This window comes from Myotis lucifugus, unplaced genomic scaffold (assembly GCF_000147115.1).
Source record: "Myotis lucifugus unplaced genomic scaffold, Myoluc2.0 scaffold_83, whole genome shotgun sequence".
NCBI lineage: Eukaryota > Metazoa > Chordata > Mammalia > Chiroptera > Vespertilionidae > Myotis > Myotis lucifugus.
This window is the reverse complement of record NW_005871131.1, coordinates 3,206,561-3,226,860: the sequence shown is the minus strand read 5'-3', so window position 1 is coordinate 3,226,860 and position 20,300 is coordinate 3,206,561. Positions and strand designations below refer to the sequence as shown.

At 38.6% G+C, this 20,300-nt stretch overlaps 1 protein-coding gene across 2 annotated transcripts in view; it reads left to right on the top strand.

Annotated features, from left to right (window-relative positions):
* The window catches only part of ERC2 (ELKS/RAB6-interacting/CAST family member 2), an 869,271-nt gene that overhangs the window by 368,965 nt on the left and 480,006 nt on the right, over positions 1–20,300 (top strand). For both annotated transcript variants that reach the window (XR_002829807.1, XM_006090859.2), the window contains exon 8: positions 17,297–17,434. Coding sequence is in view for 1 of the 2 variants with exons in the window: in XM_006090859.2 (XP_006090921.1) it covers positions 17,297–17,434 (138 nt within the window). In the remaining variant the exon portion in view is untranslated. The remainder of the gene's footprint in view (positions 1–17,296; positions 17,435–20,300) is intronic.

The following is a 20,300-nucleotide window of genomic DNA, read 5'->3' as shown; positions in this document are numbered from 1 at the left end:
ACATTAATGAGGGAATAAGTAAATAACAAAAGAATGGGTGGCTGCCTCTGCTTTTGCAGATGTATCAATCACATCTCTTTGGAGATTGAAAGCTTTGTTACCAGGCGGATGCCGTCTGCCAGCCGTGTTTGTGAAGCCTTCTTGATGTTCTGAACCCCCCCCATCTCCTTTGTACCCCAGGGCCTTTGCACTGTCATGCTCCCCAGGAGGTTCTTCATAGCATCCATGTCTCTGTTCAGATGTCACCTCCTCCCAGAAGTCTTCTTGAGCGCCCCATCTGACATGACTCTGTTCCAACTCCATCACTCTGTATTCCCTGATCTGGTTTATTCTTTTCATAGACTTTGTACTTATCACTGTCTGAAGTTAGTGCTTTCTGAACATTTGTTGACTTGTTTACTAACTCTGCCCCCTAATATACATAAGCTCTATGGGAGCAGGGAGCTTGTCTGGCTTCTCTAGGTCTGCGAAGATACCCGACATTCAAATATCAGCTCAATATTGGGGAAAAAGACGCCTTGATATTCTTACTAAGAATAGTTTACTGTGCACTATTTTGTAACTTTAAAAAAAATAATATATTTTATTGATATTTTACAGAGAGGAAGGGAGAGGGATTGAGAGTTAGAAACATCGATCAGCTGCCTCCTGCACACCCCCTACTGGGGATGTGCCTGCAACCAAGGTACATGCCCTTGACCAGAATCGAACCTGAGACCCTTGAGTCCGCAGGCCAATGCTCTATCCACCGAGCCAAACTGGTTAGGGCTGTCTTATAACTTTTGATCTTTATGAGCCTATCTGTGGGAGGGGCAAAGGGACATGTTAGCAGCATGTAGTCTTATCAGTCCAGAATAAATGCTTACAGAAGAGCTGTTCTTGGTCATTCTGTGTTCCATCCATATTAAAAAATTAAAAATAAAAATTGAAGTTGTGGCTAGGTGACTCTTTTTTTTTGTTTTTAAAGAAAGCATAGTGCTTGCAATCGGATAGACCTGAGTTCAAGTCCTACTTTTTCATTTAGTTGATATTAGGGGGCCAGAGTTCATTGTCAAAGGATAGAAGTGTTGATGGCCACCTTGAAACATCGATCATGAGATTCAGAAATTACAGATGGGAAGCTGCCTTGGACAAGAAAGAACAAAACACATTCTAGATCTTAATAGGAAACAAAAGTGCATAAACAAAAGCAGACTGCTTCTTTAAATATCCGATTTCAGAACGAGACGAGCCTCTCGGGAAAGCTTAAGGAATTTAATTGAGGGAAAAAGTGGGTTTCCGTTTTCTTCAGTGTCGAGCTAGCAGATGAGATTGAATTTTTGACACTTTGCAGAAGACAGACTCCTTTCCATTAACCGAATGAACCCGGAGACTGTGCCGTTATTTTATTTTGTAAATGCTGCATGTGCTGTAATCAGACCTCTCAAAGGCAGATGGGTACTGCTGGAAGGAATGAAGGATGCTAAACTGTGAGAGGAAGAAAAGGAAAGGCCCCTTTAACCATTTCAGCTCCTTTGTCCAGCCTCAGGGTTTAAATCATAGGCCTGCAGGCTTGCTGTTTATCATCTCTTTCTGCTTCTTTTCTTCCAACCCATATGAAATTCCATGAAGTTCTTTTCCCAGGAACTGGAGAGGCAGAGAATATACAAAATCTGTTTCATTTATGTTACAGCTCTATCCACCAGGCTTTGTTCTGTTTATGGGTGTTCATTTTGCCCTCAGCCTCTTTGTTATATCTCAGACCTCCAGTGGTTTTGGCAGTGGATATAGGATTTGTCATAAGTAACTGGTGACTTCCCACTTACAGAGCTATTCAGGGAGATTGGATTTTCTTGGGCCAGTCCCTATTTTCTCATAGAAGACTAGTGACCCAGTGCATGGATTCATGCACATTGAAAGGAAATTAATTAGAAGAAATATTTTAATATCACTATTCGCCCTTTCTCTATAATAGAAGTGTCAGCAATGAAAGAAAATTAGTAAAATGTATATGAAAATAATATATAAATTGATTAATAAATAAACAAGAACAACATGATATAACAATAACAAAGAAATGATATAAAAACAACAAAAACATGATATAAAAACAACATTGATACAATGACTGATCAATTGATTAAACTTATTCTAATATCTCCCTGTATATCACATTAAGAGTAAAAACACTTTCAGAATGCTTGACTAATTTCCCTTATGATGAAGGATTTACAACTTTAATGTCACATGCTCTTTGAACTCAAGAGAAAGCAACATATAACTAACCATGTCCGAAAACGGGTTCTGGTAGGAATATTCCTACTCTGTCTAGGGTTTGTCCTTGTGATTTATTAATAGTCATTGCAAATGCTGGCATCACAGGAAACTATCTTCGAATTAATTTAAATGGGAGGCCAGTGTCAGAGGGGACAAATATCGAGCATGCTTGAGTCAACATTAATTTTAAGTTGCCAGTGTGCGTCATATGTGCCGGCCGGCCAGACGTATGGGCGGTCACTTAGCCTTTTATATATATAGATGCTCAGTTCCAGTGTTTTGTTTTTAACTGATTCATGGATTGTTCTATCACAATCACCTGTAGCACTTGTTAAATATGCAGATTACCAAACCTCCCCCAGGGCCAGCCAACACCTCTGGTCCTGGGGCCCAGGGACCTGCATTATTAGGCACCTAGATCAGGGGTCCTCAAACTACCCCGCCGGGTGTTTTTGCCTCCGCTGCCTGTTGCTTAGCAGCCGACTAGTTTTTTTTAAACTATAGTCCAGCCCTCCAACGGTCTGAGAGACAGTGAACTGGCCCCCTGTTTAAAAAGTTTGAGGACCCCTGACCTAGATAATTCTTATATGTAGTCAAGTTGGAAGATATACTATTTTGGATAATTTTAGTATTTTGATAAGGGAGTATATTGCAGATGTGTGATTCATCACAACACAGTGAGTGATAGAAACAGTCCATCCCTGTGGGCTCCTGCCTGCATTAGTTGTGTAAGTCATTTGGATGCTGGAGTCTCTCAAAGGTTGCTGAAGGACATTCTTGTGGGCTTTCTGTCTACTCACCCCTTTGTCCCAATGAAGAACATAACTCATTGTGTCACAAAAAATCCTGAGAAGAGAGAGATTCGGCCTTAGCCTCATACAATCTCTTCATATCCAGAGATCCTTTCATGCGTAGTTTCCAAAATATTTGAGAAAAACGTTACGTATGCTCAGAATGACTGTATAACATTTGTGAAGCTCTGACAGCACACCACAGCTTTAGTTAGAATGGCACTGAAGATGAGATGTCCCCAAGGAAAGCCATCGGAAGTGAAAGGAGTTGGGGCACAGGTTAGACCTATCTTTGAGGTCCTGTCATGGCCATTCTGGACTGGACTAAGGCAGGTATTGGCTGGGGCAAGACTTATAAGTATACATAAAGCACATTGTTTGAAGAATCAAATGTAAAAGTTAAGAGAAAAGAATATTAAGTTACAGAATGATCCTCCAACAGGTTATGCTCACGTACCTCAATGAAGCCATCTTATTCTTCATTTACACTTCTTGTTGTTTCCAAGATGAAAATAAAAAGTGAATTTGCAAATATTGCCTTTAATACAGAGCCTTCTTTTAGATATAGCCTGATGGTGGTAGAATATACTTTCAATCTCCATTTCACAGTTTTTATTCCAACGGAAACAGAATTTAATTTTTATTGTTATTTACACATTTTATTGACAGTGAAATTCATGCCTTCTGAGCTTCGGTAATAATGTGCCTTTTTCTAATCTACCACAAAGGCATTCTGTAGCCACCAGAATGGTTGCTTTGGTGGTTTCTGTTCCCAGCACATGTTACCATGTTTTTGCAATGGAACATTTGCTGTAGGGGACAGAACATTTAGCATGAAGGATACTAACCAATAACAAAATAAATTGTCTGCAAATTATGAAGTAGGGTGCTTTGACATAACGTTTCTATTTTTCAGTCTAGTAGTTCATCTCCCTGGCCTTCCTCTGGGTTTGTATTTGATTTGAGGAGAAAGAGCCAGGATTTGTTTATTTAGGAAGTAGATGCAAGAGTCTAAAAATGAACCAGGTCCTAATTCTCCCCCCAGTGGCTCTTATAACAACACGGTGGGGGACCTATTTGAAATGCTATCTCTTCTTAGGAGGAAATTTTCTGCAATGTGAGTATTTTATCCTATTAAGTATTTCTTAAATTAAATTAAAGAGCACCGAATACTTTAAGTTGGAAAATAGTTTCTTTTTTTTAGCATCATGGTGGAAAATAGTTTCTTGAATACTAGTTAGTGTGCTGTCATTTAAAAAAATGCATACATACTTTTACTCTCAAATTCAGTTTCTTTTACTATTTCACTTTTGAACGCAAGAGAAATAAATTTTTAATTTTTATTCCCTCCATTGGTTTTAAATGTTTAGTTCATAAGATTAATAATCTCTTGGAAAAGCAAGAAAGCATAAGCCAAAATTATAATTCAAAACAAGGACAATAAATATTTTTTTTAAATGAAAAGCCTCTGCAAACCTCACGAAGACAGTCAAAACTGTGAAAAGACATCAACTGGAAGTAATTTAAATGACACAGTTTTATGGCTGTCTTAGAATGACCCTGAGAAAATATTTCTCCAAATGAATTCTCTATTAAAGAATTCTTTTAGGCAGGGTCTTGAGGAATAAATGCTCTTGAAGTGAATTGTTTTCTTTGATGCTGCTATTTTCTTGCAAATTCCAAAGGACAGAATCTTTGGTTTTAAGTTAAGATAATGAAAGTAATTTTCCTTTGAGAACTAGGTTTTTGGCAGAATTGTAAAGCCTGTCTGCAGGTGAGATTTAATTTAATCCTTTGAGTACGTAAGAAGCATTCTTGAGACAGTGGCCAAAAAACTGACACGATTAGCACTTTGTTTATTGACAGTGTGTGGACAAGAAAAGGCTTTTATCCTGAAGAGCTTAATGATTTTTTTTTAGTGATCTTAATGGCAATTTTTTAAATTACTAAAATATACATTATTCAAATGGTCAAAGATTAGTCAATATTCTTAAAATTTCAAGTTAGCTGCAGTTGAAATTCAGCTTAGGAATTAAATAGCAACAAAACAAGTATGAAAGGCAGGTAGTAACTTGTTAACTCAATTTCAAGTTTAGAATAGAATTAGGGAGTGGAAAATAAATGTGTAAATATTAAAAGAAAATACATAAACAAAAGTCTGCAGAAGAACTGTTGTATCTGAGCTTCAGAATCATCTAGATGCGCTTTTCATGAAATTTTAAAAATCTTATAAGATTTTTCTGTTTGTCTTATTATTTTTTTTAATTCTTCTTTTCTGTAGTGTTTTGTGTGTTCCAATAAGCAAACCAATTTTTCTGGTGTCAGATACTATTTGAATAAGTAAAGATGTCTATAATAATGAAAGGTGTATGCATGCTTGAATTTTTCATTGAATTTATTGGGGTGACATTGGTTATATATAAAATTAAATAGGTGTCAGGTGTACAATCCTATAATATACCATCTGTATGTTGTATTGTGTGTTCACCACCCCAAGTCAATTCTCCTTCCATCACCATTTATCTCCCCTCTATCCTCTTCTACCTTCCTCCCACCCCCCTTTCCTCTTATAATCACCATACTGTTGTCTGTATGTTTTTGCTTAATCCCTTCACCTTTTTCACCCAGCCCTCCAATCCCTGTATTGTTGAAACTTGATACAAAAATATATATCTGAAATATGAAAGCTATGACTTTCAGATAAAATCAGTGTCATAAAAATTATTTAATTATTTACTGTTCAATGTGTGCACAAATGTATATTTGTTGCATATAGTGATTTCCTTGTGTATGCATTGCTATTTTTTGGTTAGTTTGTGGAGTTCAAATATGGCAATTGGAATGTTTTGCATTTATATATTTGATGAGTTTTTAGTTTTTTATGCGAAAAATAAAAGTAAAATCATCTTTCTGACTATCAAGATAGCCAGCAGAAATGAGTTTGTCTAACATTAAAAGTTTTCCCGATTAGGAGGATCCAGACCTCTTACCCCCGCCCCCCGCCCCCCGCCCCCCGCCCCCCATCCTGTCTGTATGCTTATCCGTGGTTAGCAAGCCATGAAGATTTTGTCTACAACAACCGCTTGTTAATATTTTTACATCATGAGAATTCTAGAAGCTCCCTTGGACCTTGCTGTCATTTTATCATTGAACATTTTCAGGATGTTCTATTTTATAACAATTTGGGGATGTTTTAAATTTGCTGCCTATTCATTTTATGTCTAAAGGAAAAATTACACAAAATTCCATACTATTTGGGAACATGCTGTCTTGGTTAGGGCTTGGATTATATTTTAAAATTAGTTTTAAAATAAAGGAAATCATATAAATGTTCTGGAATTCAGATAAGCACCAAGCTTGGGAAGCAGGGCACTTTTAGTTTAGAGTGCTTATCCACTGGGGTCAGACTGCCGACGATAAAAGAGCATTCTAGACTTTTAAGTGTTGATTATGCACTTTGGGGAGCTGTTTCCTTTCCTGCTCTACCTCCCCCCCCCCCCCCACTCCCATCCATTTGAATTTGGACTTTGGTAGAATTTGCAGAGTGCAGTGTCTCAAATATTCCACAGGGTGTCATGATGTGGTTGTTTGTTCTCTGAAGGACTGTCTGGTGGAATGTCATTTGAGCCAAGGCTCCTGCAGTATTTCAAAGGGTCCTTTCATTTTGGTTATAGTCAAGGGATATTTAGTGAGGGCCTACTATGTGCCAGCCTCATGATAAGAGATCTTAGTGGTGTCATGCCAGTCCTGTCTTTATTTTGTGTTCGGTATTTTGGTGGAGAACATATCTACCAACAGAGTTTGCTTGAGTTTGTTTGCCATGTAGCTTCATGCTCCTTTGGAATGAATCTCAAATGGAGGAGCTAGGCTTGGAAACTGCTCAGCCACCCAGCTCCACTCTGGTTCTCTTCCTCCATCCTCTGGTGGGAACAGAGCCCCAGGTGTGCTGGTGCCAGAGGGGCTCCTGGGTAGCTGAGGGGAGGCCCAAGTGCAGGGCTCTGGAGTCAGACAGTCTGACTCTGAATCCTCCCTTCACCACTAGTTTTCTGGGTCACTTAAAAAAAAGCTATTTGCATCTTTTCATTTTAAATCAGGATGGGATTTCAAAAACAAATTAAACAATTTCTAAAAAGCATTGAGCATCTTCCAATCACAGGAGAAGATAGAGTAGCCTCCACTTGTCCTTGCTCCTTCTCTCTAAATACAATTTAATTCAGATTCTCTAGAACTAATTCAATAGACAATCATAAAAGACCCTGAAGGGTGGGAAGGAAGAAGGAGGACTCACAAGGGGGCCTCAGGAAGAGATGAGCACCTTGGCAAGCTTCCTGGATTTTCTTCTCCTCTCCCACATACCCAAGATGGGGGCTGGAGAGCCCTGCAACCCTGAGCTGCCCGCAGAAATAGGGGGCAAAGGGAAAGAGGGAGGGCAGAGGAAGGAAAAGTAAAAGGGAGTGAGGGAAAGAAGGGAATGCTTGCTCTCCAGGCCAAAGGACTGGGAAAGGAAAAGCCTGCCAGGACTTCACAGTGGCCAACTCTGCTCATGACAGCTTTGCTAGCCAACCCATCCCCCTTCTCCCATCTCCCAGCAGCAGTGGGCCCGAGCTGCCCACAGCAGCTTCCTGAGCAGTACCAGGACAGGCCCAGCTCTCCACAGCCCCAAGTCCCTGGAGCAGCAGCCATTCTGCACCTAGCAGGAGTGTCAGCAAATCAGGGAGGTCAGCCAGAACTCACATACTGAACTGCAGCAGGGCGGCTGACTGCTGAAATAGATATAGATGTAAATAGGAAAACAAAACAAGCCTTCTGACATAGATCCCAAATGTCCACCATATAATTGAAAACACTTGTCATAGCAAGAACCAGAAAAATCACAATATAAATGAGAAAAGACAACTAATGCCAACACCAAGATGAATCAGATATTAGTTTTGTGACAAAAAAATGTATAGCAATTATTATAAAATTGATTGAACAAGTAATTACAAATTCCCTTGAAAAAATTGGAAATCCGCACTGGAAGGATTCCATAGGGTGGAAATGACAGAAGATAGAATCAGCGGACTAAGGACATATCAATGGAACTTACTTAAGCTGAGGAACAGAGGGAACGTGGACTGGAAAATAAATGAACAGAGCTCAAGGACCTGTGGGACAATAGCAAAATACCTAACATATCGCCAGAGTTCCAGAAGGAGAGGAGAAAGAATACTTTGAAAAGTATTTGAAGAAGTAATAGCTGTAAACTTCCAAAATTGGCAAGCAATATAAACGTACAGATTCAAAAAAGAGGAGTGAATCCCAGCTAGAATAAACCCAAAGAAATCTATGCCAAGACACATCATAATCAAACCTCTAAAAACAAAAAACTGAAATAAAAATCTGAAAGCACCTAGAGAGAAACTACTCAATATTTATAGGAGAATGAATACCAATTCAAATAGCAGTGGATTTTTCATGAAACCATTGAGGCCAGAACGATTTGGCATATTTTTCAAATGCAGAAAGGAAAAAAAATTGTCAGCCACAACTCTCTAGCTGGTGAAAGTATCCCTCAGGAGTTAAGAGGAAATAAAGACATTTTCAGGCAAAGGGAAACCAAGAGTATTTGTCACAAGGACATCTGTCCTTAAAGGAAGACTAAAAAAAGTTCTCTAAGCAGAAAGGAAATTCAAACAAGAAGAAGAATTAGAACTCCAGAAAGGAAAAAAGAACAGTGGAATGGAAAAAATACGGGTAAATATATTGTATCCTTATTCTTGTAAGTTTTTTAAATCATAGTTGATGGTTGAAGCAAAAATCATAACAGCTTGTTTTGTGGTGCTCAATGTATGTAGAGGAAATAATGGACAATTGTATGGAAAAGGGGGGAAGGTATGAAGGTCTTAAAGGAAGTTCAATTTCAATACTCCATTTGGATTGCTAAGCTATTTATATCAGTAGGTTGTGAAATGTTGCATATGTAAACTCCATTGCACACAGCAATTGCTAAAAAAATGTAAAACTCAGTAAATAAATGAAGAGGAAATCCTAAAAATATTTCAAGTAACCCTCAGGAATATAAGAGAAATGGAGGAATGAACAACAGAGGAAATAAACAGAAAAAAATAATAAAATAGCAGACTTAAGCCCTGACACATCAATGGTCAAACTATAACAATTAAAATACATACATTGTCAGAGTGGATTTTTTAAAGCACATGACACAGCTATATGAGATCTATAAGAAGTTCTCTTCAAACACATTGACATAGGTTGAAAGTAAAAAGAATAAAAAGATTTATCATGTTTACGTTAATTTAAAAAAGGAGCAATGGCTAAGTTAATATCAGATAAGGTAGACTTCATAGCAAAGAAAATTACTATAGACAAGAGGTGACATTATGACATAATAAAAGAAGCAATCCACCAGGATGACATAGCAATCCTAAATGTGTATGGAGCAAACAAAATAGCTTCAAAACATATGAGATAAAAATTGATATAACTGAAAGGAGAGATAGACAAAAAATTATAGTTTGGGACTTCACCACCCTAAAATCACTAATTGATAAACTAATTACAGAAAATTAGCAAAGATACAGAAGAACTGAACTCTTACCAACTAACAAGAGCTAATTGACATTTATAGAACACTCCACCCAACAATTGCAGACTACATTTTTTCCAAGTGCACATGTAACATTTACCAAGATAGATCATACTCTGGGTTGTAAAACAAGCCTCAGCATATTTAAAAGAATGAATTCCTAGAATATGTTCTATGACCATGATGGAATCAAACTAGAAAACAATAATGGAAAGAGATAAGAATCTAGAAATAATTCGTGGTTCAAAGAAACTAATACATAATAATCCATGTTTTGAATATGAAGTTTCACAGGAAAAATATACATGTAACTGAGTGGAAATGAAAATACAATACCAAATATTGGGGATGCAGCTATAGCAGCGTTGGCAGGAAAGTTTATAGCATCAAATGCTTGTATTAGAAAAGAGGAAAGATCACAAATGAATAATCAAAGTTCTTACCTCAATAAACAAAAAAAAAGAAGTAGAAAATGAGTCCAAAGCAAGTAAATAATAAAAATAGAGCATAAATAAATAAAATTAAAAACATAAACGATAGAGAAACTCAATAAGATTAAAAACTGCTGTTTTGGAGAAAAAATCAGCAAAATTGATAAACCACTAGCAACATTGACAAAGATAAAAGAAAATATAAATCCCCACTATCAGAAATTAAATAGGAGATATTATGATTCTGTAGTCATTGACAAGTAGGAGTATATTAGAGATAACTTTATACTCATACATTTGACAGCTTAGTAGAAATGGACTAATTTCTCAGAAATCCAGAAATCACACTATCAAAACTCAAACAAGATGAAGTAAAGAACCTGAATAGTTTTATACCCATTAAATGAGTTGAGTGTTTAATTTAAAGGTTCATGATTAAGAAACTTCTAGGCCTAGATAGCTTCACTGGAAATCATTGCCAAACAGAATTAACACTAATTTTACTCAGTCTTAAACTGAAAAGTGAAGAGGGAATATTTTCCAGCTAATTTTTGAGGCCAGGATTACATCTATACTAAAAATAGAAAAAGACAATACAAACAACAACCCACAAACCCCCACAATCTAAAAGTATTCTCCACTATCTCTCATGAACTGAGATGCAAAAATTCTCAACAAAATATTAGAAATCAAAAGCAAACATTTATTAAAATAATAATAATATATACTATGATCAAGTGAGATTTATCCCAGGTATGCAAGGCTGGTTCAACATTCAAAAGTCAGTCATTATAATCCAACATATGAACAGGTTAAAGAAAAATATATGGTCATATTAATTAACATAGAAAAAGCATTTTGCAAAATTCAACACCTATTCATGATAAAAACTCTTAGCAAGTTAGGAATAGAGGGAGACCACATCAATTTGATAAAGAATATCTGCAGAAAAACTTATACCTAATATCTATCTCTCATCATTAAGACTAAATATGTTTTCCCTAAGTTTAGGACAAAGTCAAGGATATCGACTGTCATCACTTTTATGCAATATGCACTCCAAAGTTTTCTCCTTTTTTGCAGATGACATGATTGTCTACATAGAAAATCTCAAGGTATAATTGAAAAAGAAAAACAGAAAAACCCTTCTACAACGAATAAATGAGTTCAGTAAATTCTCAGGATATAAGATCACTCAAAAAAATTAATTCTATTTCTACAATGAATATATAGAGGCTAAAATTAAAATATAATACCATTCATTATAATGCCAAAGTACCAAAGCATGTACAGCATCTTTATTCTGAGATTTACAAAATGTTAATGAAAGAAATCAGAAAAGACTTAAGCAAATTGAAATGTACTGTATTCATGGTTTGGAAGACTCAACATAGTAAAGGTGTCAATTTTCAAAAAATTGACTAGGTTTAATGAAGTTTCAATCAAAATTTTGACAAAGGTTTTTATGGACATAGACAAGCTTATTACAAATTTTTTTTGGGGGAAAAGCACAAGCCCAAATTCAACTAAAACAATCTTTAAAAAAAAGAGAATAAGGCGGTATCTATCACTATACTCGTATTAACCTTTACTATATATCTAACATAAGCAAGACAGTATGGTATTGTTAGAGAGATAGAGACATGGATCAATAGAAAAAGTAGAGAATTCAGGAGCACACCCATGCAAATATGCCTAATTGATTATTTTACAAAAAAATTTCAATGGAGGTAGGATAGCCTTTTTAATAAATGGTAGAACCATGTGGACATCCATAGGCAACAAAAATGAATATTTGCCTAAACTTCACACCTAATTAAAATGAACTCAAAGTAGATCATGGACTTAAATGTAAAACAGAAAACTATACACTTACTAGAAAAAATATAGGATAAAATCTTCAGAATCTAGGGCTTGATAACGATTTCATAGAATTAACATTAAAAGCATGATCCACAAAGCAAAGGATGATAAACTGGACTTTCTGTGCTGTGAAATATCCTGTTAAAAGGATAAAAGACAAGCTACAGTCTGGGAAATAATACAGAAAATAATTGTAAGTCTTATATCTGACAAGGAATTGGTATCTGGAATATATAAAGATCTGTCAAAAGTCAGCAGTAAAAACATCCAATGAAAATGCACAAAAGATACGAGCAAATTTACTGAAGAAGATCTGCAGATGGCAACTAAGCATATGAAAAGATGCTCACATTCACTAGTCATTAGAGAAATGCAAAGAAAACTACAGTGATATGCAGAATTACTAACATAAAAACACCAGTGACAACACCAGAAGGTGGTGAGACTGTAGGGAGACCAGCACATTCACACATAGCCGGTGGGAATGTAAAATGGTGTGGCCACTCTGGAGAAGTTTGGCAGTTTCTTATACAACTAAAATTGCTTAGTTCCCACATGACCTGGCAGTGGCTCTCTGGCATTATCCCAGAGAAATGAAAACTTACATTCATAGAAAACACTTCTACATGAATGTTCATAGGAGCTGATTTGTAATAGCACCAACTTGAAACAACAGTATACTTTAACAGGTGAATTGTTCAACAAGCTGGTATATCCATATCATGGAATATCACTTAGCAATGAAGAGGACCAAACTATTCGTAAATATAACAACTTGGATGGATCTCCAGAGAAACATGCTGAGTGAAAAAAAAAAGCCGTCCCACAGGTCATATACTGTATGACTACAGAGCATTTATGTAACATTTGTGGGATAACAACATTATAGAAATGGAGAACAGAGTCATAGTTGCCAGGGGTTAGGGATGGGGCAGAGGCAGGAGATGAGTGGATGCAGTTAAAAAAGGGCAGCACAGGGCATCTGTGTGGTGATGGGATTGTTCTGTCCCTTGACTTTGCTGGTTCTACACCTGAGATAAAACGGTGTAGAACCAAATGCAGACCCGGAGAGATGGATGTGGTGATGGCTACACAACATGAAGGTATTTAATATTACTGAACTGTATGTTAAAAATGGTTAAAATGGTGAATTTTGTTATGTGTCTTTTACCACAATTTTTTAAAAGGAATAGGAATGTATTTCAGAAGTATTGAGAAGTTAGTAGGCCTATATATTTGTGCTTACCAAGCAACCTATTTTTTTTTTAATTTCCAATCTGTCATGTAACAATATGTGTTCCTACTGTGTTATGATCACTGTGTGGTTCTGGCCACATTTGACACATGAGTTCAAAAACATCTCAACTGGTCTGTATACTGCTCAGAGTGAGAAGTCCATCCCCCATGATCTTGAATATTGGAGTGATATTCAGACACTCTCTGTGTCTGTAGTAGTTTTCTTATCACAGTCTGGTAACAAAGGGTCGCATGAACCACATTTGGCCAAGTGTCTGAATCAAAGTTTAGATGTATAGCCCTGTGAGAGCTTCATAGAGAGATAGTTCAGAATACCATATTTTTCTGTGTATAAAATGCTATTTTTTCTAAAATCATTAGACTGAAAATCGAGGGGCGTCTTATACATGGAAGTCAGCCAAGGAGGGAGCCTCATGGGTGTGTAGCTGCCCATACTTTGTCAAACAGGCTTCCTCCAGTCACGAGCCTTATTGTTACTGACATCAGCTAATGCAATTGGAGGTGGAAGTGGAGAGTGCGCAGATGCAACAGGGCCTGGAGCATTCTGAGCCCATAAAGATGTCAAAAATTAAAAGATAAATAAGTCATTGTCTTACTCTTCAAAATTCAAACTGAATGTAATAATCTATGCAAAAGAACATGGAAATAGAGAGACAATTTGGACCTCCTCCCACTGAGTGTGTGATCAGACAGTGGAGAAAACAGGAAGAACAACCCCCTAAGATGCCAAAGGGGAAGAAGGCCTTAAGAGGAAAACAGCAAAATGTTTAAAATATTGATTTCTTAATTTTGGGTTGGAAAAGTGGGGGTTGTCTTATACACGGAAAAATACGGTAATTCCTCCAGGGTGGTGTAGTTTGTGGCTTCAGGAGCTAACACCAGGGCGCTCCCCTGCTGATGTGGATATGGGTCTTTTTTGGCTCTCTATGCTCTCATTTTCCCCTGAGCTTATGAAGGGGGCTCTCATGCTGGACTTGAACATGGCAACACGTGGCTTCTCAGATTCCTTTGCAGGTGGGCTCTGGGCCTTACCTTCATTCTATTCCTTAGGTGTATCTGCCCCAGAATCGCTGGGAGGTTGGGTGTGTGAGGGATGCTCTGCTGCAGCGATTGCAAGGTCTGGGCCAGGGGCTGCATGACTGCAAGGCTCCTGGTGGTGTCCAGCAGTCAGTGACAGCTGGGTTTGTGCTCAGTGTCTGGTATTCGGCAGCTGAGGCAACAGTGTGTACATTAGCATTTGCATCAAAACTTTGGGCATCTTTCTGGGCTTTTTTCCCTCACCCTGGCTTCCCAGCTTCCTGTTCACTACGTTCAAGGCAGATGTAAGAAAGTATAAAGAACAGTGATTTCATTAGTCACACCATTACCAGAAAATAGCATTTTAGTGAGTTTCTTTTATATAGGTATTTTTTTCTATGTAAAAACTTTTTTTTAACAAACATGTTATTTTACATTCTGCTTCCCCCCTCCCCCCTATGCATTCTACTATTTCCATTTAGTGGCATTTGTATGCAAAGGTGATTTTAAATATTTGCATAATGTCTTAAATGTAGCAAATTGTTAGTAACTTGGACAATTCAATTTTAAGTAGGCATTTGTTATTTATATAATTATTTATTATTTACTTTTGTATATAATGTTATTTTTATATACAAATATCAATTAAAGATAACCCATAATCTCACCAGTCAGATAATCTCAGTTGGCATTAAAATTAATAAAACCCACATGGTTAGAAAATTCAAGCTGAAAACCACAGAGGTGCACAACAATGAGAAACAGAAGCTTCCTTCTACCTCTGCGCCCTAGATCCTTTCCCCCAAAGTTAAGCACTGTAATATTTCTTGTGTTTTTTCCCCCAGAAAATGTTTTAATTCCTGTAGCTACATAACTGTGTGTACTTAAAGATTTATTATTATTTTTTTACACAGAGACGGTATTTTCCACGCTGTTCTGCACCGTGTGCTTCTCTATTAAGATCATTCTTGGAGCCTTTGTGCATCATTGCTTATAGTGGTGTGTCCTTAGCTCTACAAATTCCGCATCTGTTACTCAGTATGGCCTGTGATAACATCAGCTCTTCTGTGGGTTCTTAAGTGTGAGATGAATAGATATGTCAGTTGTATGTCCCAGGTCTCACCAGCCCACATTTCTTCAACTCTTACCTCCCACCTGCATACTGGTAGGATCTCTAACCCTCAACCTCCTTTGTTTTTCTGGTAACTTAGGGGAGGCCCCAGGGTTCCCACAGAGGCTCCCAGCTAGACTCCATTAGCCTGTATTTCCAGTGCTCAAAGCCCCTTGCAATCTGTGCCTATCACTGCCCCAGGGCTGATGTCCTGAGAAAAGGTCCTCCCCCCCCTGTCCGGGCACTGTCTTCCAGGTTGGACAAGGTGTGTCTAATCGGTTTGCTCAGAACCACCATGGGTTTGCACATGCATATTTACACAAATGTATATGTGTGTGTGTGTGGGGGGAGGGGTGTACTCCAAACAATAACATGCACTGCTCGGTTGCTGGCTTCTTCTACATAACAACCATCAGGTGGACATGTAACCGTCCATATTCTTGCTCACTCAGACATTTGCTTATGATGTATAACTTTGAGCACTTGTCTGGAATGGAGAAAGCCTCTGTTTTGACTGCAGATGATTATGCCTTTTTCCTGTTTTCCATGGAGGGACAGTGAATTCTCACAGTGGTGGCTGGGTAGGAACACATTGCATTCTGATGAAGGAGAAGCTTAATTATTTGATCTATAACCTGAGTTTCCAGGATATGTGTCTCAAGGCAGAAAACATGTCTGACTAAAGATACATTGGCAAATGTAAAAAAAAAAGAAGAAAAGTAGGAAAGAAGGGAGAAAGGAAGGTAAGAAGGAGGGAAGGGAGAATGGAAGGAGACAAAGTCCATCTCTGCTCGCCCACTACCCTTGTAACCATTGGAAAAGTTCGCCAAGTCTCACCCTGCAGGTTCTGGGTCAGCAACATCACTGTCTTTGTTCTCAGCACTATTTTGACGCTGCTACTGCTGCCGTCTCTGCTGTCACCCTCTCCGCCTCCTTATTGCTGCTACGACGGTCATTATGTGTAGTGCCATTCCAGATTCATGCTAAATGGATCAAGTAATCCAAAAATTTGTTTGAGTCACACATTGTGAAACATGCCTTTGGAATGATTTCCCGAGAAAGCCTGGGTCCAGAATACAAATATTTTGAATGGACTTATCTTACAGTTGTACTGCTATTTTTCCTTGTCATTTTAAAACCCTTAATACGAATAAATTGTTTGTACAGTGCAGCTTTTTTTTAATCCTTAGATAAGAAATACGTGGTTTGAAAGCAGAGAATAAAAACATGAATGATAATGTTCCCAGTGCCCGCTGCAAGGTCCTGGCTGCCGCTCCCGGGCAGGCGTTATAGTCGGCCATTCGGCGTGTTTATTTCAGGCTGCAGATAGTGGATGAAAGTGCCTGGTAGGTTGCCAGCACATGACTTAGTTGCCAAATGGAGTGTTTAGTACTTGTTACATTTGATTTATATCACAAGTTCTTCCCATTAACAGTCTACTGGTGATAACCTACTTGGCTTTTCATGTGGTTTCTTTGAAACAGCCACTTGACAACATTTGGCATATCACAAGGTTTAATACTGAATACAGGAGTGAGTGAATGACTACATGGGTTCTGCTATACACTGATACGCTGCTTGGTGCAGACTGGGTACCCGTTCTGTTCACTGAGTGAATAAATCCTGTATGTGTGTTTCTCTGATTCTCTGAATCGGTGAGGTCTCTGGATGGGGGACTTAAAGGGCTGGTGGAGGGGGTAGAAACAGTTAGAAATAATAGTGCTTACATGTCTGGAGGGCTTGCATTTGTATGGAGGCTGGTATTCTGCTCATCGGTGTCACACTTTAAATGCAAGCTTGAATTATGCGGGAGAAGGTAGGCCTCATCCTAACAGCATTCATTCTAAGTCAGAGTGTAACCTCGTAATGCGGTCCATTTCTGTGATCTCAAATCTATTTTTTTTAAGCAAGTTCACTTCAGGATTCTTGGCCCTGGATATGTAATAACACGTGCATTAAATATGGTGATCTTTATTTTCAGATTGAAAACTTGCAAGAACAACTTAGGGATAAAGACAAGCAACTGACCAATCTGAAGGACAGAGTGAAGTCCTTGCAGACAGATTCCAGTAACACCGACACTGCCCTGGCGACACTCGAGGAGGCCTTGTCAGAGAAGGTGAGCTTGGATGAAACAGTAGGTATCAGGATTCAAGGAAATGTGGTTGGGAGGAGATGTTGCAAATGCATTTAAATGTACCCTCTTTTCTCCACGCACTCACACTGCCCCCAGGCCCTGCTGGGCCGCCCACTCCCATGCTAGCCCTCGTCAGTAGACTTGGCTCACTGAAGCCAAGGGTGTCTTTTGGAAATGCAAACCTGAGCACCTCACCTTTGGCCCTGCTTGTCCTTGTTCTTGGATGATAAAAAGTAAAACCCTTCACCTGGTCCATAGGGTCCATCCCTCCATCTGGCTCTTAACTGTCTGTCTTACTCCTTTCTCTTCCTCTCCCTTTCCCTTTCTCCCTATTATTATCCCCCACTTCCTTCATTCTTTTCTCTCTTCCTTCTTTCCGCCCTTTCCAGCCTCACCCCCTATCTCTCCTCCCTTTTTTCCTGTGTGTTAGCTATACTGGCCTTCTCGATTTTCAAGTGTACCATGCTCCCTCCTGCCTCAGACCCTTTGCACAGGCCGTCACTGATCCTAGCATGTTCTTTACTCTCTGAAGACTTGATTCCTTTTCTTCTGAAAGCTCAGTTTCCTGAGGAGCTGTATCACATAGTAGTTAAGAATGTGGACATTGGAGTCAGACTGCCTGGCTTCAAATCCTAGGTGCGCCATTTATACTTTGGACAAGTTACTTCACCTTTCACTTCCTCAGTTTCTTTCTCCGTTCTTGTTTAGAACGATAGGGATAATACATTACAACTGTTGTTATTGTTTTACTACTTACTTTCTCAGGGAAGCCTCCTTGGTAAAATCCTTCACTGTGTTCTCATGAATAGCGTGAACTTCCCAGAGCTCATGCCACAATCTTAATTGTGCTTTTATCTATGTCTGTGTGATTAATCGGTCTTCTCTGCTAGACTCCAAGCCCAAGAAGTGCACCCATATTTGGGTGTTATTTATGTGTGGCTAGCTCGCCTTCCGCCTGCCTAGTATAATAATATGTGCACGGGGGAGTGCTCAGCGGAGTTGGATTGAGTGAGACCCCGCCAGACGACAGGCATTGCTGTGGGCAGTGGAGTTGCTGCAGAGAATATGGGTGAAAATCCTGGCTGTCCTGGAGGTTAGATTCTAATGAGGGTGAAGGAGAGACAGACAATAAATTAATAAGTAAATATATGGGATTGCAGAGGTCAAGTAACTCTCTCTCCCAGGTCCTCAAATTTCCCATTTGTGGGATGGGGAAATTCGATTAAATGGCCCCAGGTTCTGTAAACCAGTGTATATTAAAGAAGTCTTCTTTGACTTCTACTTCAGAATTACTTCAGAATTACCAGGAGGTGCATGTTGAAAATCTAAGTTATTAGGCACCACCTATGCCAACTGAATCGGAACCTCGAGTAGGGCCTGGGAGTCTGCACTTTAGCCAGCACCCAGGTCATCTTTATGTTCACTAGTCTGAGAGCCACTGACTGATCTATGTTTACAGGGGCTAAAAAACGTAGTCAGATTCTATGGCTAGATAGCTTTCGTGTTCCTTATTAAAATGATAAGATTATAACTTTAGGTTAAGTTATAAGATAGAAGATTTTATTTGAAGACTTTTAAGAAGAGTAAATACAATGGTTTTTCAGGAAAAGATATTCTTCTATTTCTAGCTTTGAGATTGTATTGCCAAAGCTCTCTGTAGTAGTTTTGTTTGTAAAATCTGAATGAGGGAATGCTGGTTCAAAACTATTAGTGATTATGTCTCCCTTTTGCAGTTTTTGAGCGATAGGATGTCAGCCTACTTGTTTTCTTTCTCCAAATTTACAGAAGTAAACATATACCATATAATTTTCCATGTCATGAATTCTTGGCAGGATTTTATCATTTTTTTTTCCGCCGGCCCTATTAAGATTTGATTTATTCTAGTTTAAATCCCAAAGAATTCCCAAATCTGAAACTACTCCCTTCCTTAAGCACTTCCTTTGAGGCCGAGGGGATGACTGGGAAGGAAGCTGAGGTCTGTGGGAGTCTGGCCCCTCAAGCTGCCTCCACTACCTGATAATAGCACCGAGAGGGGCTACCTTCTTCTGTGTCTGCTAGTACTGTGTTTTCAAAATGCACGTCTAAATGAGCTGATCACTAAGTTCCGGTCCCTTTGGGGAACTGCCTGGACCGTAATTGTTCAGTTTGCTGGGCCTCAGTCTCAGGCACATGAAAGCTGAATTGCACCATAGATGAGGAGTTGAGAGCTCAGATGTCTCAGAGGGCCTGGCAGGGAACAAAAATGAGGGAAGTGGGTTTGGTGTGATACAGTAGGGACTGTTGGTAACTGTGGTGAGCTGGAGAGTCCTTGACCTGTCTCATAGCATTCACGTTCAGATTTTTAAAAATTACAATGCTCCAGCCAAACCAAATAGCTCTGTGGGCTAGCTTTGACCTGTGAGCTGTTAGCTTGCAAACGCTATTTGCATTGACTCTTTTGCCTTTCACAGTAATGAAGAATAAAAGCAAACAGAGAGATTTATTTGAAGGGAATTTTCAAATGGTGCCACAACCACAATGCTAGCATATTTGAAAAGCACAGACAAAAACACTGAATAGGAAATGGTAAGGTCCTCTATCATGGGGCAAAGAATAGTAGATTTAAGTATTTATCCCAATGGGTGTCAAACTTCGGTGTGCATCCAAATAATTTTATCAATTAGGAGCTTCTTAAAAAAATAGTTTCCAGGGTTCCATTTCCTGGCGATTCTGATTTAATTGCTCTGCTGTGGGGCCGGGAACTGGTGATTTTTAACAAGCACACACAGTGATTCTGATGCACATGGTCAGTAACCACACTTTGAGAAACACTAAATCTATGTTCTTCCATTGTAAGATGGGCAGAGGG